Consider the following 22,743-nt stretch of genomic DNA (forward strand, 5'->3'; position numbering starts at 1 on the left):
ACTTTTACAGGGTTTCAGTTAGATTTTTGTTCAGTTTTCCCCCATTGTACCCAATCAGATACAAGTCAAACAGCCCGGGAGACCTTAAAATACAACTTACGACACACGTAGCGCTACGAAGGCTCTGGGAAACGGGGCCCTGGGCGATAAAAGTACAAACACGGGATGCAAAGTCAAAACACATGAGGGAGGACCAGGACTATAAAATAAAACAGGAAATAACTAACAAAGACAAAACAAACCATAATAATAATAATAAATGTATGTCTTTGTTTGGTGTCCCACCTTTTTTAATTTTTGGGTAATTTCTCTGTAGCTGTGATCTTTTTTGGACGGTGATACTTTTGGTCTTCTTCATATTTACTGGTCTGATAGACCTGATGGGGACCGAAGGCCTTCTTTCTTACATCAAAACAATCTAGATGGATAAACAGCACTACGTGTAAAGGAAAAACTATGTTTTTTTGATTTTGGAGTGAACTGTTAAGATTTTTATACCACACATAATTAGAGATTATGGTATTCTGGAAATTATAAGGTTTTGTATAATAACATTGAACAACTTAAGTGATATATGTGCACACAATCTTTGCTAAATTTCTATGAATTATAAAAGCCAGAAGTGGTAAGAAATACGGAGATGTTTGGGAGTCAAAGGATCTGCTCACTAACAACAGCCGGAATTCCCATCAACAGCGAAGTCTGGGCTTGAAACGCGCGCCAGCATGTCACTGCAAATATGACCACACAGAGACGAGGGGAAGGGGAAGAAAGGGAAATCTGGAGGACAGGAAGGGGCCGGCCTTTTATATCACATCGTGTACTGAGCATCCAATTACAATGGAGACAGTTATGCAATGAGAGGAGAGAGGAAGGAAAACAGTTCACTTGTCTCAGCAGGAGGAAAGTGTCAGAGTAACAGTGGACAGACCGGCATTGGAACAGAATTTCTGCTGAACTGCACACGGTATGTGTACTTGTTAAACTAATGTAAAGTAATGCTAAGCCAATGAGAACTGAATTAAGTAGTAGTAAAATGAATGCAAAGGCTATGATTTTGTTGTTTCTCTCCTTTTAAGAGTTAGTTACTTTGTGAAACAACGACTTTATTGTCTGCAACTGTCACTGACCAGCGTTGTTTGTATTAATTTTTGCACAATCAAGTTGCTGCAGTTTGACCACTCTCGCACAATGATCATATGTTTTGTATGTTTTTCATTCTTTTCTCTTTTTTTAAAGATGGATTTACCTCCTCGACCAGAGCTGTTTGATTTCCATGGAGTCTCAATGACACATTATTTCACAGACAACTGGGAGAACGTCCAAAACTTTCAGGCTCGGCCAGATGATATACTTGTTGCAACATACCCCAAAGCAGGTGAGTGTAAATGCTTTGCAGCTCATAAGAGTTATATGTATATGGGTGAAATGTTGGCATTATTTTGTTTTCCTCTATCTCTGTGTCTGTCTTCCTTTTTAGGAACCACATGGGTCTCCTACATCCTCGACCTGCTGTATTTTGGTCAGACAGCCCCAGAGCGTCAGACATCCATCCCAATCTACGACAGAGTGCCTTTCTTGGAGCTCACCATCTCATCTGTGTTTTCAGGTAGAACAGACAATCAAACACACTCACCATATTTCAAGAACATGCATCACAAACATGTCATGAAGCTAATTTTGCTTTGATGAATGTTTTGCACACTGTTGGTATAATCTGAAACATTTCTTGTAGAACTAAAGAAAAAATACTGAATGAGAAGTGTGGCCAAACTTTTGACTGGTACCATAGGTGGGATGATTCAGTGACTGCCGCAAACACTTAATCTCATTCAACCTTTAGTAAACATTGTGGTGATTATCTGCCTTTTGCTTAAACTTCAATAAACTTTATTTATGAGGCACCCTGGTAGCTTATAGAGAGTACATGTACTGCGGCCTTACTGCAGTGACTGTCTTTCCCCCCTTCCCTGTTTCTCCCCAGCTGTCTCTATCAACTAAAGACAAAAGTCTCCAAAAAATAATCTAAAAAAAAAAACTTGATCTATTGTATCTGAAAGGTTCCCATGTTTTGAGTATCATGTCTTCATCAAGACACCATATTTATCACACTGAAGCAGTAAAAAAAGAACTGCTTTTTACAGCATCAGTGTTTTTCTTACACTATCTTTATCTCTTCATGTAGGAGTTGACCTGGTGGAAAACCTCAGCACCTCTCCACGACTTATTAAAACTCATTTTCCTGTCCAGTTCGTGCCAAAGTCCTTTTGGGAGCAAAACTGCAAGGTTATTAATTGATTTGAATTATGTGTATGAATCCCACTGTGCTGAAAAAGAGGACAAAGAGGACAAAATAACTTCAGCAGTATTATACAGATTTTAATTTAGAGTTACTACAACAAACACTTGTAGGTGTGTGAAAGTTTATAATGTGTCATGTTGTTTTTTCCTCCTGTAGGTGGTCTATGTGGCTCGCAATGCCAAAGACAATGTGGTCTCTTATTTTCACTTTGATCGCATGAACAAGGTCGAGCCAGAGCCTGGAGACTGGAGCAGCTACATCAAAAGATTCATGGAGGGAAAGGGTGTGTATGAAATAGAATAACAATACAAGTTGTTTTACTGGAACAGAGATGCACAGATTTCTACTGAACACTATCGTTCTGTTGCTTTAGTTGTGTATGGATCCTGGTATGACCATGTGAACGGCTGGTGGAAGAAGAAACAGACTTATTCAAAACTCCACTACATGTTTTATGAAGATATGGTCGAGGTACGTTGTTTATCTTTTTGAGTTATTTTCTAATGCTTTCCACGAGCTGGTAATGATACAACAATGCTATCTGACCATTGTGTTTCCAGGATACTGGACGGGAAATAGACGAACTCTGCAGCTTTCTTGGTTTGTCCCTTTCAGCCGAGGAGAGGAAACGAATCGCAGGCGGAGTGCAGTTTGATAATATGAAGAAGAACGACATGGCCAACTATTCTACGAACCCAGTTATGGATTTCAAAGTGTCTCCTTTTATGAGAAAAGGTAACCTGATAAATAAATCACTAAACTTGCGTGACAAGAAACAAAACCAGATCTCCACATTTATCTAAAATACTTGACATTTTGTCTGTGGTTCTGCAGGGAAGGTTGGTGACTGGAAGAACCATTTCACTGTGGCCCAGAATGAAGAGTTTGATGAAGACTACAAGAAGAAGATGAAGGACCTCACACTTCAGTTCCGCACTGAAATCTGATAAGCAGCAGTAGTAAATGATGATTTAATTAACCACAAATTCGTAAACAAAGAAAAAATATAGACATTGTCCACTATAGAATCATATACACCTTATTATCCAATTATCTGTTAGCGTGACTCTTTCCAAGAATGAAAGGCTAGTGTGTAACTAAAGGTCAGCTGTATGACCGCACCATTCATATTGATCCTCTCAAATGAGACTTAGAGATTAGGCCGAGTAAAATGAATCCAAAGGTTTTCATTCTATTCATTCTTTATATTTGCAATAAAACAATAAGAGTTTATTTGTATTCTTTGTATTATTGTCTTTTGTGTGTGAAATGTTAACTAATAATTAACATAAGGTGTCAGGAGAGAAACTAAACATCAAATCACAGAGGTTCACTCACAAGCCTTTTGAAGCTACAAAAGGTAAACTCTCCTCCAAGCTTTCTTTCTCGCTCTGTCTTTTTTTTTCACTCCTCCTGTGCCTTGGCCTCCTCCCACCCCCTCCTGCAACCACCCAGGACCGACTCCCATGGATAGAAAAGGTTGCAAGTCTTGAACTATCATTCCAGGCTAATGATCCACCAGTACGTCCAGTACCTGTACAGAACAGCCCTCTCACCACCCACACCACTAACCTGAGCTCATGGACCACTCTCCACATGTGCACAGCCTTTTCTGTTCAGATCTCAGTCATAGCGACTAAACTAAATAGCTAATCTACATCAATTGTTAGCAAGCTAGTTAACTAGTATTTTGCAAACATTAGCTAACTTAAGATGTGACTATATTTGTCACTTTTATGGGACTTCCAGCAACTTCTTTTAACCATCCCTAGAAGGGAATCCCAGACTCACAACAGATCTTGCGAGAGTGATCATTTTAACCCAAGCCATGATGCAGCCCTCAAATGGTTTTGTGTTTACTGTGTTCATGAGAGGGGTCCATTTGAACGCCCCCCTTATATTATAAGTTACTTACCTGCGAGTTCACAAGTTCCATTTGAAGGCAGGCATTAAGTGTTTTTTTTTGTCCCTAAACCTACCCAGGATCTAACCACAGCACTGTCACATTATTAAATAATACACAACACACAATATAATTAGTTTGTACAATGTGCACAATAAAGAAATAACATGTACATATTTCTTAAGAGTTTCACAAATCAAGGGTTCCCTTCTAGATGCAACCACAGGAAACAGGAAAGGAGATAGTTGGCTAAGGTTCTGCCTAGTACCAAGGTTGCTCAACAGGAGCAGAGAGAAAAATGGGCAGGACTTAGGAAGGGTCAATTTTCACTAAAAAAAATGTCTTTTAAAAGCTTAGTGTGTTTCTCCTTATATAGCTGGAAAATGTGTGGTTGTTAAAGGCCTTCTTCTATGGACAGCCCAGTGGCAAATGGTCCACAATTCAAACATAGCGTAGGTTAGAAAACATAAACCTGTAAAACCTAGAGGTACTGGAAATTTTTTTTCTTGCTTTGACATCATAGTTACACTGAGTCAGGGCCAACTCTAACTATTTAGTGCCCTTGGAGAATAAAGGTTTTAGTTGCTGAACCTGCAGCTGTATTTAAACATATAGAACATCCGTACTGTTACACCACAGCGTTAAGTGCTTTATGTCATTTTACTGCATATAAAGTAGCACTGTACAAAAAACTTTATTTAATTTGACTAAGAACTACATATAGACTGCTGCCCCCGCAACCTGGCCCCAGATGAGCGGAAGAGGATGGATGGATGGACTACATATAGTTAGTAACACAAGGTGTAACTGCAACATTCATCAACAATAATAATACAAATAATAATCATAATAAAAGTAATAAAAACATAATAACAGAGCTGTTAAGTAGTTACATTCATCTGTCCTGCTCAAATTCTTAAGACACGCACCAGCATGTCACTGCAAACACGAAGGGAAAGGAAGAGGAAGGAAATGTAAAAGCACTGGAAATCAGGAGGAAATCTGAGTAGTGAGGGGCTGGACTTTCATGTGACATCTGGGACTGATCCTCCAATTACAAAAGAGACAGTGTTGAGTAAGGAGAGGAGGGGGCGGAAATGCTTGCTTTTCTGACAAAAGAAAGCAGGAGAAAAGAAAAGTGTTAGAGATAATGTGAGGAAACCAGCAGGGATCAGAATGTCTGCCAATCTGGACAAGGTAGGTCTAGAATAAGTGAATCTCTCTCTAAAGCTGCAGTGTGCTTTACTTTCAAACGCAGCTCAGTACATGTTTGCCATGGGACAACATTCAAGGAACAAGCCGTTCCTCTGACTTCACTGTCTGCATCTGATGGTGAACAATGCTGTTTGTTTTCTTTTTGTTTTGTTTTTTTAAAAGAAGGATTTACCTCCTCGGCCAGAGCTGTTTGATTTCCATGGACTTTCAATGATCCACTATCTCACGAACAACTGGGAGAACGTTCAAAACTTTCAGGCCCGGCCAGATGATATACTAATCGCTACATACCCCAAAGCAGGTCAGTGTAAACAGTCTGTAAATACTTAAGTTAGGCATGTGTATAGAGGTGAGGGATTGGGATCCTTTTATTTCCCCCTCTCTCTTTGTCTTTCTTATAGGAACCACATGGGTCTCCTACATCCTTGACCTGCTGTATTTTGGTCAGACAGCTCCAGACTGTCAGACATCCAGACCGATCCATCAAAGAGTGCCTTTCTTGGAGATGAGCATCCCGTCTGTGGCCTCAGGTTGAACATACAATCAAAAATCCTCACCAAACACAGTGAGACATGCATCACCGATCCTTTATCAACCTCCCAGTAAATAAAAATGAAAATAAGAATAGAATTAAAATACTATACACAAGCAATTCAACTGATAAAACAGGCTACAGCAGTGCACATACATATACCCACAAATAGTGTTCCTTGTATAAGTGACATTGTGGTGAGATTGGCAGCAAAAAGTCAGCCAAAAATACTGTTAAAAATTACCAGTGTGGGTCCAATTTATCAGTAATAGAATGCTGGGTTACCTTGACCCAGTTCTGGTTATGTAAATAATCTTAACAGCTATTGGGTAAATTATTGGCATGAAATTAGCTGTCAGCGAGCAGAACAGTGTGTGTCACCTGTTATCTCCATTACATTTAAATTTTTTATTCCGGTTTTTAGTCCACAACTAATTAATCTTGCTTTCTCTTTTTTTCACAACTTCATGCATACTGAGTCTGTTTTTTTTTGTTTTTTTTACAGTGAGTAAGGACTTCTTCCATGGACGATCATGCTCCAAATTGTCCACAATCCAACTCTTGTGTATTTTACTTAATGAACTTAAACAACCAGGCATGCAGTGGCAATATAAACGGAAACACCACAACATTTTTCTGTATTCATGTTTTGGAATTTTATTTTGCTAACTGAATAATGAATACTGGACAAACTACGCTTTAAAGAGACATTTTTGGTGACAAGTGACCCTTTCTAAATGCAGCACCTTTTTTAAAACTTGGAATCCAGTAAAACTTCACTCAACTTTCTCCTTTATTGTTTACTGTAGTCATGTTTGTTTGTGGAACTCCTCTGAAATATGTACATGTTATTTATTGTGTTATTGTGAATGTTTTACAGGCAAATTATATTTTATAATGTGATAATGCTGGGCAAGTTTAGTTTATCGACAAATCGATAGGGGGCTGGAAGTAGTTTCAACTTTCAGATGTCACTCAATTAATAAGTCTGCACCACTTTTTATTCAAGGGTACAGTATGGTGATTTTTAACCCTTTGCTTGAACTATCATTATAACTGAAAGGTCCATTTGTTTTTTAGTGGTGTCATGTCTCTAACCGACACTGGATTTACCACCCTGCAGCAGTCAAAAAACTACTTAAGCACTTTAAAGGATCAAGGTTTTGCTTACACCATCTTTACCTCTTTATTCAGGAACTGACATGGCGAACAACCTCAGCACCTCTCCACGACTCATTAAAACTCATTTGCCAGTCCAGTTTGTGCCAAAGTCCTTTTGGGAGCAAAACTGCAAGGTCAGTAGTTTGTGTGTTGAACTGTATCAATGTCTGATCACAAGATGCTGAAGCAGAGGACAAAGTAACTTCTGCAGCATTAAGGACTCATTTTTAATTTAAAAAGGAAGTTTTTTTCCTTATACGTGTACGAACATAGTTTAAAAAACTGAGAACTATGTAGTACTAAATTTTGGAATTAGACCGGTAGACTGTTCTTCACGATTTCTGCGTTCAGGATTTTTTGGGTGAACCTGAAACATGGCTCAGTGACGTGATGGAGCTAGATGGAGCATCCATGTTTCAGGCTGTTTTCAGGTCATTGTGGTGTTTGACACTGAATCAGGAGAGTGGTTTATTGTTATTTTTTATCTGTCACATTTGGCTGGGTGGTTAATGACATGTTCCTATTAAGGTTAAAAAAGAAATTTAGCTGTCATGTCTCTTAGAAAAATGCAGGCAACATGAGTTGAGAGATGTGTGGAGAACCAACAGATTCAGATTAGTTAAATAAGTAATGGTATTTAAGTTGCAAATTCAGGTTGAATATTACTTCCATAAAGTTCATATTGATGTACAAATGTACGCCAAGGTATTCCAATAAATACCTTTATCATTTGATTTAACTGAATTAATTCAGAATCGGTTTGCTCATCTCTAGTAAATCTGAGACTTTGGTTTGTTTCTCATTAACCAGAAACTGAGACAGAAACTTTTGTGAACTTAGTTGTTGTTTAACTGTTATAACTCAACTTAGCATGAGCCTAGCTTTCATTAGAGCCTAATATGAAGGCTCACTTCCAACATGGCTGATGATAGCCATTTTGGATTCAGGGCTCTCAAAACTTTTGCTAAATTATTATTTTTTAACCTTCATAGATGACAAATCCACTGAGAAACAATCTTCCGCTTTCCACGACCATGGAATTGGTAGAACCCACCTATATAGCTAATGTTGTTCATGTTATTCCCTTCATTGTTTCTATTATGACATACTTTAGGGCAGTGATATTTGATATAATTATCTCTGGTCTGACTGACACACATGCAAGGATGTTTTTTCATCTTAGCTCTCATGTCGGCACCACCACTTTTCAACACAAAGTGATGCCCCTGGATGTGTCAAAGTATATCATGTCTCTGTGTTTTCTTTTGGTGTAGATAATCTATGTGGCCCGCAATGCCAAAGACAGTGTGGTCTCTTACTTTCACTTTGATCGCATGAACAAGGCCCAGCCGGAGCCTGGAGACTGGAGCAGCTACCTCCACAGATTCATGGAAGGAAAGAGTATGTATGAATAATAGAGTTGATTTTATTGGATGACAGAGATGCACAAACTTCTACTGAACACAATTATTCTGTTGCTTTAGTGGTGTATGGATCCTGGTATGACCATGTGAACGGCTGGTGGAAGAAGAAACAGACTTATTTAAAAATCCACTACATGTTTTATGAAGATATGATTGAGGTATGTCTGTTGTTTTTGTGGGCTCTTTTCTGATGCTCTCCACTAGCTGGTAATGATGAAATGACCATTTCTGTCCATTGTGTTTACAGGATACTGGACGAGAAATAGAAAAACTCTGCGGCTTTGTTGGCTTGTCTGCTTCAACCGAAGAGAAGAAACAAATTGAAGCTGGAGTGCAGTTTGATAATATGAAGAAGAACAACATAGTCAACCATTCTACTATTCCATTTATGGACTTCAAAATTTGTCCGTTCATGAGAGAAGGTAACTAAGTTTTATAAATAAACTAAATCACTAAATGTGTGACGACAAAAAAAAAAATCTAAAATACTTGACATTTTGTCTGTGGTTCTGCAGGGAAGGTTGGTGACTGGAAGAACCATTTCACTGTGGCGCAGAATGAAGAGTTTGATGAAGACTACAAGAAGAAGATGAAGGATCCCACACTTCAGTTTCAAACGTGATTCTGACTTGATAGCAGAAGGGCCCGTGTATCATCCACTCCTTAAATAATTTATTTCAGTATGTTTTCTCAGGTTTTGTCATAGTAGTAGTAGACTGTGTGTTTCCTTGTTTTCATCTTGAAATGGTCATGTAATAAACAACCAAAAAACAGGTCTCCCTCTCTTTTTTTTTAACTTTGTGCACAAGCATGTCCTGATTTGCAGCCTGCACTTCTCATCTCATGGGAGCACGCAGATTAGAGTCCTGCACGGGTACAGTTTTTCAAACACGCACTCGCAAACCTGTCTATTGGAATCGACTCTTTATCCAGAATTATCTCCAACTCACATCTGCTCTGGTGGACGTGGTGCAGCCGACTTATTCTGCAAACAGTGCCGGGGTGTCTCTGTCCCTCTCCTGCCTTTGCACCATGCTGGCATGCAGGAGGACGCCGCTGCAGGATTGGCAGCTCAGTTGTATTTAGTTTCTATGGTCAGGTTGATGTTCTTGCTCTGAAACTTGGAAGTGACTCTGTAGTGAGTTTGTAATTATTTGGATAAAGATTTCTCTGTCAACCTTTCAGAATGACTTATGGTGATCTCTCACTTGCAAAGTTTATGCAAATGACTGTGGCATGGAGACATCAATAAGCAAATGGGCGTATGACATCATCTGCTGACTTTTAATGACTTTTGAAGCTAGTGCTAGCTTCAAAATAGCGGGCAACACTGGGACCAGTCCCAGCATGTTAATATAAGTCCTGCAACCCAACCAATGATAAAACACAGAGACAGTCACATACTTGTGCTCTTGTTAGTTGGTGCAGGGCTTGTGCTCCTGCAGTTGCAAAGGTGTTTCCTCAGTGATGATGTGCCTAGTTTGTGGCTCTCAAAAAACAGTTTGTTTACAGTTAGTCTGATATGTCCTTCAGCTATGTATTGTCCACATTCTGCTATTCTCCACTGGCTATTTTTGTCTTTATGTCACCCATTTTGATGGACTAGCTGGTAGTTAGCCTTCATTGCTGTCAGGTCAGTGACATGTAACTATTTGACTGTATGTGGTGTCAAGGGCTTTCACAATTTAAAAGACATCCTGGCAGCATTATTATTAGCTGATGTAAATTTTAAAAATGCCACAGAATCATTTAAAATCATCTGATTTCTCCAGGAACAAAACATATTTTTAAAAAAACATATTTTTGTTCTCATCCACTCTCACATTTCATATCTATACTGAGCTAGATGATAACAGGCTTATTTTTATTAGTTTGTCTGCCCTGACTGAATGCACAATATTCAAAAAGTCAAATTAGTATTTTAAATTTAAATGAAGTCGTTCTTGCAGATGGAGCAGCCACATCGACCAATGATGTTTGACTTCCATGGAGTCTCCATGACCAAATACTTCACTGACAACTGGGACAACATACAGAACTTCAAAGTGAGACCAGATGACATCCTTATTGCTACTTACCCCAAAGCAGGTGGGAACCTTGTGACATTATAGTTACATCTTTAATATTATGATGAATGTCCTAGATTTATATGGTTCCTATATTTAGGCCACTGAAAATAATGTTTTCATGTAATCTCAGGAACCACATGGGTCTCTTACATCCTGGATCTTCTGTACTTTGAGCAGACGTGTCCAGAGCATCAGGCGTCCATTCCTCTTCATGACCGAGTGCCATTTCTGGAGATCAGCATACCTTCTACAAAATCTGAGCAAGTCAACATAATCAGCCAGGCAAAATGTTCTGCTGCTGAAACTGAAACGCTGTTGGTGGGTCAGCCATGTGGAAAACAGATCACAACCATGGCACAGACATGCCGTGCCTGGTGGAATCAACCAGTAAATGATCCACAATGGACACAATACTAGTTGCTTACTGTGTTTGCCTGCCATTTGGTGCTGAGGAATTAGTCTGCTGTTAATGCAATGCTATGAGTAAGACTGAACCGGTGAACCCACAGTAAAACTTGTCTGTATGTTCATCACTACGTGCAACACCTTTCACATTGTCACATTGTTTTTATGACACATTGTGAATTAAAAAACTAGAGTGGCAGTTTTAAGATTAAAATGAAATGTAGCTGTACAACTTTTTTGATAGTCATTAAAACCATAATAAGCAACATTTTCTAAAAATTAGCACTTATGACCCACTAGAAATTTGTGCTGGTGTCTGTATCTGCAGAGACCCTGCCCTCTGACTGTATTTTCGTATATTCTAATTATTTTCCTGTGCTCGGGACGCTCAGGTCCAACCCGGAATATAATTGTCATATATGTATTTGATGTCCTGGCGTCTTTCTGGTGCATTTGTGAACAGCTCAGACATATTCTACTAATTTTACTTTTAAACTATTAGTGTTTTATCACCGGTTTTTGAGTCTGTGAACTCATGACCTGCATTCTCATACAGTATACAAACTCATACATAAATTCAGAGTATAAACTATCACTGTCAGGAAGATGTTACAGAGCCAGTGACTGTAACCACTTTTCAAGTTTTCTTTCCTTCCAGCATCCACATTACCTAACAAACAGCCACCTCACTCCTTACTTGTGTAGTGTCTCTGTGAATTATATATTAGGGTTTTTATCATTTTATTCCTCATTTTATGTATTTATATCTTTTATCTTACAGGTCATGTGAAATATTTTACAAATCTTTTTATTGTTGTATTTATTATTGTGTACCACTGAACTGTTTTGTTGGCTTCGCACAGTATTGTTTTATATTTAAGTTGATAGCAGCTGCCTGCAGCACTGATTAAAGTATATATTATCTTATCTTGTGAAGCCAAGTAAATTGAGGCAAAGGTAACTCACTGTTTTGGCTATCAGTCATGGTGTGTAAACAAATCTATCTATGCGTGTAATCAGTCAGTAACTAATTCTTCTCCTCACAAAGGCAAAGACTTGGCAGACCAGCTTCCCACCACTACTCGTCTCATTAAAACTTATCTACCCGTCCAGTTCATACCCAAATCCTGCTGGGAGCAGAGCTGCAGGGTAAAAACCATGTACATAGATTGGGATGCAGCAACAAAGATTCATTTAATCTAAAATTACTTAATTACTTATTAAGTTTAGCAAAACTAGATTTGAAATGACTAGATTTAATCTTAAGCAGAGCTCTGTTGCACAATTAAAAATTAATTTCAAATGAGGAAATCAAAGTTTTGTTATTTAAGATGATAGATTAAACAGTCTGCTGCTCCTCTAATGAAATGTTGCATTGATTGCGAGCTAGCTAAAAAGTAAAAAAAAAAAAAAAAAAAAAAAAAAAAAAAAAAAAAAAGACCCTTTAACTGTCCTCAAGGAACTTGAGATTTGTTGAGGTTAACAAGTCTAAGTTTAAAGTTAATGCTGGATCAAGTTTTGATGCTATTCGACCCTCCAAGTTATGAATCACAAGGTGTCTCCTTTTATGAGAAAAGGTACAGTGAGAAAAGTCAAAGGGGAATGAAGTTCCTTGCTAGGATTTCTTCTCTTGGCACCAAAATATACTCAATCCATTTATCCCTGATTATTCTAAATTACCTGAACGATCCTCTCTGCTTCTCCAGGAAAAGTTGGTGACTGGAAGAACCATTTCACTGTGGCCCAGAATGAAGAGTTTGATGCAGACTACAGGCAGAAAATGAAGAATCCTACACTGCAGTTTTGCACTGAAGTTTAAAGGCTCAGCTCTGCTGTGCATAATGAATTGTTCTGATCTGTGATTAATTTGATAATAATGTTGATGTTACTGAATTAGATGTTAACATTGATTGGCACAGATATTGTCTAATCTGTGTGGGATATTTCCCTTTATAGTGATGTTGAATATGTTATAAAATCATCAAAAATTAGCAATAACATGAACACACTGAAGCTCATTTTACTGTACTTGGGAAACTGCAATATGTCACAAGTGTGTGGAAATTCTTTAGATTGAGGTGCACATACTGTATTTCCATTAATATTGTACATAACAGCTACAATCAACAGTTTCTTGGAAATAATGTCAGGGTATATTAAATGATTTTAAAGGAAGACTCACCCAGTGTCACATCTGCCTTACTTGTGTTTATTTTTGCCCATTCTGCCTCACTGTCCTCCCTTATAATCACATCCCACTTCTCCCAGCCCCTTGCTTCTCTGTAAAGGCCTGTTGCATTTCTTCATTTGTCCATCATACGGCCTCAGAGTTTCCTCATCAGTCAGGTCACCAAACCTACAAATGCCAGCCCCTTTTTGTTATGCAAAAATGATCCTTCCCACAAATATTATCGCAAATCACACTCACTATGTAAGTCAAAATAAATACAATATGCCTCATTAGATTTTGGTGCTCAAAGGTCACAGTGACCACACTTAACACAACACTGGCCACAAGTCAACATTTCACACAGAAGTGTCCTCTGCACTTGTTTGTAAAAAAAACAGTCTCAGAATGAAGACAGCATGTTCCTCACTGGAAATTGTTCACTGGAATCACATGTTAATATAATGATAAGTTCCATTTTTCATACACTTAATAACTTTTATTAAATTCCTTCAAAGTTACAGATGCAAACTGCAACTTCACTGGTTAGTGGAGGCACACAACTGTAAGGCAGGAATTCTATATTTTCACTGCTCTGTTTTATACAACCACTGACAGCTGTTTTCTCATTCTTCTTAACTAGCAGCTAGGGGCTGCAAGTGATCAACAACTGAACAACAGCTGAAATCAGCTGGGGACAACCTATATGGGGGCTCATGTTAATGCTGACAGGACTTTGAAAATCTTGCAGGTCGCATCTGGCAGTTATGGTGGCATCACCATTTGTTGCCTGGCAGGGATCTGCACTGTCTGGAATGCACTCTTGTAGTTTTGTATTAAATCACTGAAGTACATCGACTCTGCCTCCCTCATTTGCATTTGGGTCCAAATGTCCCGCTCATACCAGCCGTGACAACTCCACTTTGATGCTGATAAAAGACAACTAAGGATCATCTTTACATGAAGCCAAAGGTATTTGACTTTGATCTTTCTGACACTGGAATTTCTGGGGCGCTACTTTTTAAAGCGTGCAACAAAGTAATACTGAACTCAAACATCTGAATCATTCACCCTGTTTAATATTTCATAATCTCTGTACAAAGTTCAAAGTATTTAGGGTTTTAATTGTCTGTAACATTTGCATCTTGTTGTATGACCTGATTTAACCTGATTTGTTTGGTATACCTTCACCTACCTGATAACAGTGGTTCACCTTTGACCGGTAAAAGCTGATAAAATTTTACATGGCAACAGTATTTGCACACATACATTCATTTCAGGACACTGTGCAGCATGTCAGTGATTACTGCACAACAAACTGATTTTTTTAGTGTAGATGCAGATACAACCGCTGTATTGGGAAATACCCACTCAGCAGGGTGAATGTGCAGTTTGGCTGCTTTGAACTTCACAAAAAGGAACATGGTAGGGTTTAAAACATGCATGAAATTTTGAATTTTAATAGATTAATATTTGGCTTTATGTTCTTAAAGTTACAGGTCATACACAGCAAACATTTTAACAAGCCACTTTAACAGTTTAATATATGACTGTGTAGCTGCTGGGATTAATGATTAAAAGGTGGATGCACACACCTCATTCACAATCTGTTAGAAAGGCACAGAAGCCTATTAATCAGTTGCTGATAACAATAGATCTGCCATATTTTTACTTAAGGGAAAAAAAGAACAAAGGTTAAAGGTATTTAATGTAAGCAGTATGTTATAAATTTTCCTTTGTGTATTTCTGTGTATTTATTTGTTTTGGGTGGGGAACACTTAGCCCTGTATTAGTAAGGCCCCAATGCATGTTTTTTTTTTTTTTTACTGTTTATGGTGCAAATACCAGTTCCAATCTGATCATTTCTCATATAGAATGGACTATCTACTACTCGACTGTCTGAACGATCCTCTCTGCTTCTTCAGGCAAAGTTGGTAACTGGAAGAACCATTTCACTGTGGCCCAGAATGAAGTTTTTGATGAAGACTACAGGCAGAAAATGAAGAATCCTACACTGAAGTTTAGAGGCCTAGCCCACTGGTGCATATGAAAGTGTCCTGGTGTGTGAATGATTTGATAATAATGTTGACTTTACTGTGTCAGATGTTAAATTTGATTGACAGTTGGATTGGATTGTTGGATTCTTTTTCCTGTTTTTGCCTGCCTCTCTGGCTTTGACCTTTGCCTGCTCCATGCTCTTGTAAGCCTTTAATTTTACTTTGTAGTAAGTCATTGAACACAGTTGGCTCTGCCTCCATCATCTGTATTTGGTTTCAGCCTCTGTTGCTCTGCTCACACCAGCTGTGACAACTTTACTTTGATGTTGCTGAAGGACAATAAAGGACAATTTGTATTTGTAGCTAAAGGTATCGTATTTTGATTTTTATGACACCGGCATTTATGAGGTGCTACTTTTTAATATGTGCAACAAAATATATTATGACCGGATTCAACCTGGTTCAACCTTATTCTATTTTATGTTACCATTTTGTTGTTATGCCCCTAGAGGTCTCAGATTGTGTTCCAGCAGGATCCGGCACCATTTAATCCCTGAATATTTGAATATTCCTTTTACCTGATAACAGTGTGTCAAATATTTGATCAGTCAGACTCAAAGCTGATAAAGCAACACATGGCAACCGTCTTTGCACACATATATTCCTTTCAGGACATTGTGCCGCATGTTATAGTGAGTATTGCACACTTCTTTGGTGTGGATGATCCAGATACAGCCGTTGTTTTAGGAAATACCCACTCAGCACGGTGAGTGTGCAGTTTGGCTGCTTTGAACGAGAATATTCACAAAAAATAACATGGTAGGGTTTAAAACATGCATGTTTTAAAAATATGCTGCACTTGAAATTTATTTGTCTGATCTTTAACTGACCAGATTAATGATATTTGAGCTCATGTTCTTAAAGTTACAGCTTATACGCAACAAACATTACACCAAGCAGCTTTAACAGTTAAATACATTATCGCGTACCTGCAGAGATTAATGATTAAAATGCAGAGGCACACAGCTCATTCACACTCATTCTGGATAATATTTAAGTTAACAAGAGTGAACCGGAAAGGCAAAGAAGCCTTTTAATCAGACGTTTCCAGTGACTGATCTGCTATGTTTGTACTCACGGAAAAAAAGAACAGAAGTTAAAGGGATTTTATTTAATTTGTTTTTTAATGTAATCAGTAGGCTACTGTTGTTCTTTTGTATATTTCTGTGTATTTTATTTGGTTTGGTGGGGAACACAAAGCTGAAAAGGAAGGTTGTAATATTTGTGTTTCCCTCTATGCAACATTGCACAGAGGGAATGCAAACATACAAATCTGCTAATTTCTCATCTAGACTGGACTCGATGATAACTAACTTTTTATTTTCTTTGGTTGTTTGTCTGTCCTGGCAGCATGGACAATATTCATAATATTAAATTGAAATTTAAAAGCATTAATTCTTGCAGATGGAGCAGCGACCCACGATGTTTGACTTCCATGGAGTCTCCATGACCAAATACTTCACTGACAACTGGGACAACATACAGAACTTCAAAGCCAGACCAGATGACATACTCATAGTTACTTACCCTAAAGCAGGTGGGGTTGTGTGAGTAAGAGTGTAGAAGTTTGTCATACTAAACATGTTCTGTTGATGATATGATGATTGTCCTTGGATGATATGTTTTCTATGTTAATCCCACTGAGCAGAATGTTTTCTCAGGAACCACATGGATCTCTTACATCCTGGATCTTCTGCATTTTGGGCAGACCTGTCCAGAGCGTGAGACGTCCATTCCTCTTAACAAGAGAGTGCCATTTCTGGAGATCTGCAAACCATCTCTGCCCACAGGTTGAATCATATGGTCACAATCACTCATGTCTTTCTATTACATTGTAAAAGGAAAAAAAAGCTCTAAATGTCACTTCATTGCTTCAATTTGCCACCATAATTTCTTTGTTATGATTGCTGTGTGCATATTACTAGTGTGTGAAATTTACTGGTAACACTTTTCTTTGATGGGATATCAACAGTGCAGCCGGGCGCTGAAATCTGTCATGGGCACACATATGCTGCCCCCATAGAGCTTAAGTCCCTTTACTTCCATTCATTCTCTGTGGTAGCCCTTATCACTATGGACATAGTATTTTTAGACCATAAGCTGGCTTTTGGTGGCACATTTAAATTAAATTCATCTTTCCTGTCTTCAAGACAATGTGCAGCACAGCAGCACACAAAGTACAGAGCAAGAGTGTGTTTTTTTGTTGTTTCTTTTTATTACAGTGTCAGTAAAAATAGCAGCTTTAATCTTTTTTAATATAATTTTATACATTTAATTTGCTTTAAAATCATATTCTTGTGTTTTATTACCAGTTTTTTGGTGAGTAAAGTCATGAAGTCAAGTAAAATGTGTAGGAGGAAAAGAGGAAACTTACTTGCTATTCATCACGGTGTGTAAACAAGTCTATCTACGCCTGTAATCAGTCAGTGACTAATGTGTCTGTTCTCAAAGGTACAGCCATGGCAGACCAGCTTCCCACCACTCCTCGTATCATGAAAACCCATCTACAAGTCCCATTCATACCCAAGTCCTTCTGGGAGCAGAACTGCAGGGTAAAGGCCATGCACATACAGTATTTAGCCTGTGAAATATGTGAGTTATGAACACCACTTAATTATGATGCAGAACTGAGGGGTGGGCCTCCCCTGCGCTCCCCTGAGACACTTCAGGGGGGAGTGGACGACCAGGGGAGAAATACACAGTGAAAAAAGTTGAATGAAAATGATTTATGTAGGGGAAATAAACAAAGAAGACTTTGTTGATGCTATCATGCTGACTTTTATTTCACCAAAAACCTCTTTTATTAGTTGCTTCACAAATTATAATTGATTGTTTGGAAACCGCTGGCTTACAATTTAGTGTTTTCTCTTTGTGTAGATAGTCTATGTGGCTCGTAATGCAAAGGACAATGCAGTGTCCTATTTCCACTTCGGCCGCATGAACAGCAGTCAGCCAGACCCGGGGGACTGGAGCACCTATCTGCAGAATTTCATAAAGGGAAAGGGTGAGTTCAAAGTATTTTTACTGGGGAGGAAACAGTGACAGACTTGGATTAAAACCACAGACCTGGCGTTTGAAACAGACTGGACCAATTTTCAAGCCAAAGGCCAACCCCACACAAAATATTAACATAAAAAGCTTGAAATAAAACCACACTGACGGACAAGAAATTCACAATACATGGGTCACACTATAATCACTACAGTTGAAGATGTAATGATATGGCTGCAACGATTTAACCTAAGAGCAGAGCTATTATTAATGCAATATTGACCCACTTTGAGCACAATGGGAGGCACGATTACATCTCATTTCCTCATATATTATTCTTTGGTTTCAGTGGTGTTTGGATCGTGGTATGACCATGTGAACGGCTGGTGGGAGAAGAAACAGACTTATCCAAAACTTCACTACATGTTCTATGAAGATCTGATTGAGGTGAGCTGAGGTTGTGCCTGTGTTGTTTTCAACAGAGCCTTCAAAACTGTCATTACTGTGTTACATAATCAACATAGTCCTCATTACAAACTGATTTTATTCAGTACACTGTGTTTAAGGGAAAAAGGAAATGTATGTGACCACAGCTAAACCTTCATGTTTCCAGATCTGCTGGTTGCTTAAAAACTTTGAACATGCTCTATAATGAAAGCACTAGATTGACATTATGGGTAATTATATGGTGTAGACTTCTTATCAACTCGTGACAAGAGAGCGTGTAAAGTATATTCTTAAAAATGTCAAGCTATTTTTTTATGTAGACCTTTACTATGTTATATGACTAATAGAAATTAATATTAATAACAAAAACTTAGCCTTTTAAGACTAAATGTTGGTGAGAAAGGTAACCACTCTGTATCATGGAATTTGCATATCACAAGACTAATGCTGAGATGCTAAAATTTTTCTGCAGGACTCTGGACGAGAGATAGACCGACTCTGTTCCTTCCTTGGTTTGTCTCCTTCAGCTGAGGAGAAACAAAGAATTGCAACGGAAACAAAGTTTGACAATATGAAACAAAACAAAATGACCAACTATTCCAATGTCCAAGTTATGAATCAGAAGGTGTCTCCTTTCTTGAGAAAAGGTACCGTGAATTCGAGTTAATTTTTTTCTGTAATGCCAAATCATGACAAAAGTTATCTCAAAAATGTCTGCTGCACTTTATTAGCACCAAAATCTGCTCAAACCATTTATCACAGATCTTTAATAAATTACCTGAATTATGCTCTCTGATTCTCAAGGCAAAGTTGGTGACTGGAAGAACCATTTCACTGTGGCCCAGAATGAAGTTTTTGATGAAGACTACAGGCAGAAAATGAAGAATCCTACACTGCGTTTTCGTACTGAAGTTTAGAGGCCCAGCCAGGCTGTGCAAGAGTCCACCGAACTGTTTTGTTTCTTTTGATAAACTGATAATAATGATAAGCATGGATAATAATGATGACTTTACTGCTTAAATTTGATTGTCAAGGATATTGGCTTATCTATGTGGGACATTTCCCAAAATAGTGATGTTGACTAGTGTAAAGAAATCATCAAAAAAAATCTAAAAAACTGAAGCTTGGTGACTGTCAGAAATGTTAAATCTCCTTTTATCATGTTTGTGGATCTGTCCATATGTCACAACACTGTGGAAATTAAATGGAAACAGTATCCAATAGACTACAGGCTACTTTATGTCATCTATTGAAAATTTTGTGTAAAAATAAATGCAGTTTGAATTCTCATTATTTAAAAGAATTTATTCATTTTCATCACTAGACCTGGTAATTATGCCACCTGACATGTCATTACTCAATGCTGCTCAGCCCTTCTTCAGTTGAGAGTAGGGCTTTTATATTGCTGTGATTGGCTACTACTAGTGTGCTCGGATTGGCTAATTCTCTTGCGTTGCCTCGACAACATGTCTTAATTGTTCTTAAAGCCTGTCTAACATTATGAGTAGAGTCTATTTTAAGTAGCTCTTGTTTCTAAAACCCACTCCAGTTGTTTTTGTGCCTAAACGTGCCTACATAGTTTTCTTGACAAACTTACCCAAGAACTTAACAGTGACATTTAGCTCCACATGGGACACTGGACCCCGTCTCCTGAGTGACAGTCCTTTGCTTGATCCATTTATGAACCACACTCCTTTCGGAAAGGTTGTCACATTGATGAAAGGTTAATTATTATTTAATTTTTTTTTTAAGTAATGTTCTAATAATTTTTTGACCTGGCAGCAGCAGAGGTCTGGTGTGAGCGTGATCATCAGAATAACTGTGATAGATATAAGGTTATTTTGCATGTGGGCGTCCTACATCCTGGACCTTCTGTATATCAGATAGTTGCACTCTATGAAAGAGTCGCTTCCTGAGCTAAACCATGCCTGGGAACCCCCTCAGGCAAGAACATTAATAAGCTGTTATTACTAAGATGATATACTTGTTTGCTTAAGTGAAATACTTAAAGGGAAAAAAAACCAAAATAATAATAAAGGGCTTCAAGTTTTCTCACTTTTATTTGAATCCAGACATGAAATGCAGCAAGAAATACAAGAAAAGATTTCAATGAGCAAAATAAACGAATTAATCTAACACTGTACTTCTGCACTGTGACTACAGACCGGAGGGGGCACGTTGATCGCATTTTCTATGGCACGTACTGCTTTGAAGGGGAAGGGACAACACTACGGGTGCTGGAGGCACCACCCCGGTCATGAAGTGAAAGAGGTAACAGGGACAGCTGATACAGTGAAATCGTACAGGTTCATTGGAATGTAGACAACAACACAAGGCCATTGTACTGTAAATACTAAACAAGTCAAAAAGCATCTCACATCACTGGGAGGTACTGCAAGTCACCTCGAGGTAACCGGAAAACAAGTCATGGACAGACCCTAATGAGGAACAGAGGCATGGACTAAGTTTTATTCCAAAATGACGTTAATCCACTGGAACATGTCATTCATCGAAATCTGTCATTAAGACTGGTTTGCATCAACAAAGATGAATTTAATCTAAGATTAGTTCTGATCAAAGTTTAGCAAAACTAGGTTTAAAATGAGTAAATTGCTTGCTTACCCTTATTAAAATAAATAAAAGTTAAATTTGAGTGCCGCTGGGACCTAGTGAGAGAGGGGGAAGCAGTAAAAAATAAAAAGCTAACAGAACGTTGCATTGTTAGCTACCTAAAGAAAACAAACACATTATAGTGTTTGTTAAGTAATTAAAAAAGTTAGTTAGCCTACTCATGATGGCTCACCAGAGAAGCTTTACTTTCTCTTCCTTTGAGAAAAACTTGTTTTTTTGAGGAACTTCATTATTTTTCTCAATCCATCTAAAAAATGCCACTATTTTTTAAGTTACACCTGCTCAAGTGTACATTTTAAGTTAATACTGGATCACATTTTCAATTGGAGTTTAAAGGTTGGTACAACCAAATTAAATTTAATCTCGGTTTGGAGTGAAAACTAAACTGAGTTTTAGCTCTAAATTGAATCTTTTCTTAATTTTAAGATAGTGTAAAAATTTGGTGAAACAATTTAAAGTTGAACCATGATTCAATCAGGTTTAAAAAATTAATCCATGTTGGTGCAAGCCAGCTTTAGGCTCAGTTAAAAAATAGATATCTCATGATGGAACAAAACTTTTTAAATGTAAAACTGAGGAGACTGGGCTATTTTCAAGATCACCAAACAGATTCGAGCTAATTAACAGACTACATATGGTTCCATGTGAAGTGTTTTGTCTGTTTCTTTCCGATATCTTTGTCACGGTCTAATGCAAAACCAGCATAATTACAATTCTGAGCACAGCCCAGAGAGTCCTTGATATAACCCAGGCGAGTATTAACTGTCACAGCTCTGCGTGTCCTGAACAGACCTCAGTCTGATGTCACAATAGCATAACTGTCTGCACAGCTCAGACACATAAGCAATACCACTTTAGATTGTCTTTCACAGTAACAACTACAGCTATGTTTCAAATACACCTTTTATTCATGAACATCAAAAATAACATTATTTACATTGTTGCTTATACATCATATATTTGAAAGATATTTTCCTCTTGAGTAGTAAAATACTTAGGTCTAGTGCTCAGGCTTACAGTTAAGTGCTCTGTTATTGAATAAGGTCTAGTATAAGAGATCTGAGGTTCATGCCAAGCCAGTTGTTTGGGGATGCAACCCTGCAAAGCTATGCAGCTTTTATTATTTTGTTAACATATCAAACAGTCTGATTTGATTCAATGCAACTGACGGGATCATGATTATGTAATAATATTTTTCATCAAATGCAGTCGGAGGCTTTACTCGTACATAATTATTGATTGCAAAAGCTTTGTCCTACAGCAAAATAATAAGATGAAATGCATAAAACTCACAGGTGAATGCTTGAATCTTGTTTTGTAGTCTGACAATTTCAGCTATAGCTAAAAGCCTCAGCAGCACTTTCACATGTAAGCATGCGTCTGCATGTTTCTGGCTGTTGTTAACTGCCTGTCTCTTTATGTAATCGGCTTCACATTAA

The 22,743-nt window shown here is 38.0% G+C and overlaps 3 protein-coding genes across 6 annotated transcripts; all 3 read left to right on the forward strand.

The window, feature by feature from the left end:
• Positions 1–297: 297 nt before the first annotated feature.
• On the forward strand, positions 298–3,283 carry LOC146325052 (cytosolic sulfotransferase 3-like). The gene is made up of 8 exons (XM_084720827.1): positions 298–967; positions 1,240–1,378; positions 1,481–1,609; positions 2,186–2,286; positions 2,459–2,585; positions 2,676–2,773; positions 2,863–3,037; positions 3,137–3,283. The coding sequence occupies exons 2-8, from the start codon at positions 1,240–1,242 to the stop codon at positions 3,247–3,249; spliced, it is 882 nt and encodes a 293-aa protein (XP_084576953.1). The 5' UTR covers positions 298–967; the 3' UTR covers positions 3,250–3,283.
• Positions 3,284–5,260: 1,977 nt separating this feature from the next.
• Positions 5,261–13,158, forward strand: LOC146325053 (cytosolic sulfotransferase 3-like). 4 transcript variants are annotated; one of them, XM_084720826.1, is made up of 8 exons: positions 5,261–5,402; positions 5,583–5,721; positions 5,822–5,950; positions 7,147–7,247; positions 8,388–8,514; positions 8,598–8,695; positions 8,785–8,959; positions 12,718–13,158. In XM_084720826.1, the coding sequence occupies exons 1-8, from the start codon at positions 5,382–5,384 to the stop codon at positions 12,828–12,830; spliced, it is 903 nt and encodes a 300-aa protein (XP_084576952.1). In that variant the 5' UTR covers positions 5,261–5,381; the 3' UTR covers positions 12,831–13,158. The 4 variants fall into 4 exon arrangements, with proteins under 4 accessions (XP_084576952.1, XP_084576949.1, XP_084576950.1 ...); XM_084720823.1 differs by lacking the exon at positions 12,718–13,158 and adding an exon at positions 9,053–9,198; XM_084720824.1 differs by lacking the exon at positions 12,718–13,158 and adding an exon at positions 9,053–9,198 and having other exon boundaries at positions 5,586–5,721.
• A 2,661-nt stretch (positions 13,159–15,819) lies between these two features.
• On the forward strand, positions 15,820–19,963 carry LOC146325054 (cytosolic sulfotransferase 2-like). Its single transcript, XM_084720830.1, has 8 exons — positions 15,820–15,941; positions 16,640–16,772; positions 16,897–17,025; positions 17,687–17,787; positions 18,113–18,239; positions 18,576–18,673; positions 19,146–19,320; positions 19,478–19,963. The coding sequence occupies exons 2-8, from the start codon at positions 16,640–16,642 to the stop codon at positions 19,588–19,590; spliced, it is 876 nt and encodes a 291-aa protein (XP_084576956.1). The 5' UTR covers positions 15,820–15,941; the 3' UTR covers positions 19,591–19,963.
• The last annotated feature ends 2,780 nt before the right edge of the window (positions 19,964–22,743 follow it).

This window comes from Lutjanus erythropterus, chromosome 6 (assembly GCF_056507025.1).
Source record: "Lutjanus erythropterus isolate fLutEry1 chromosome 6, fLutEry1.hap2, whole genome shotgun sequence".
Classification (NCBI taxonomy): Eukaryota; Metazoa; Chordata; class Actinopteri; order Lutjaniformes; family Lutjanidae; genus Lutjanus; species Lutjanus erythropterus.

What these genes read in the sequence shown, in the direction of transcription:
- LOC146325052 (XM_084720827.1), top strand. Translation starts at nt 1,240, where the DNA reads ATGGATTTACCTCCTCGACCAGAGCTGTTTGATTTCCATGGAGTCTCA. An exon ending in CATCTCATCTGTGTTTTCAG is followed by an intron (nt 1,610 to 2,185) that starts GTAGAACAGACA and finishes CTCTTCATGTAG; the next exon opens with GAGTTGACCTGGTGGAAAAC. An exon ending in GTCTCCTTTTATGAGAAAAG is followed by an intron (nt 3,038 to 3,136) that starts GTAACCTGATAA and finishes GTGGTTCTGCAG; the next exon opens with GGAAGGTTGGTGACTGGAAG.
- LOC146325054 (XM_084720830.1), top strand. Translation starts at nt 16,640, where the DNA reads ATGGAGCAGCGACCCACGATGTTTGACTTCCATGGAGTCTCCATGACC. An exon ending in TCTATGAAGATCTGATTGAG is followed by an intron (nt 18,674 to 19,145) that starts GTGAGCTGAGGT and finishes ATTTTTCTGCAG; the next exon opens with GACTCTGGACGAGAGATAGA. An exon ending in GTCTCCTTTCTTGAGAAAAG is followed by an intron (nt 19,321 to 19,477) that starts GTACCGTGAATT and finishes CTGATTCTCAAG; the next exon opens with GCAAAGTTGGTGACTGGAAG.
- LOC146325053 (XM_084720826.1), top strand. Translation starts at nt 5,382, where the DNA reads ATGTCTGCCAATCTGGACAAG. An exon ending in TGTCTGCCAATCTGGACAAG is followed by an intron (nt 5,403 to 5,582) that starts GTAGGTCTAGAA and finishes TTTTTTTAAAAG; the next exon opens with AAGGATTTACCTCCTCGGCC. An exon ending in CGCTACATACCCCAAAGCAG is followed by an intron (nt 5,722 to 5,821) that starts GTCAGTGTAAAC and finishes TCTTTCTTATAG; the next exon opens with GAACCACATGGGTCTCCTAC.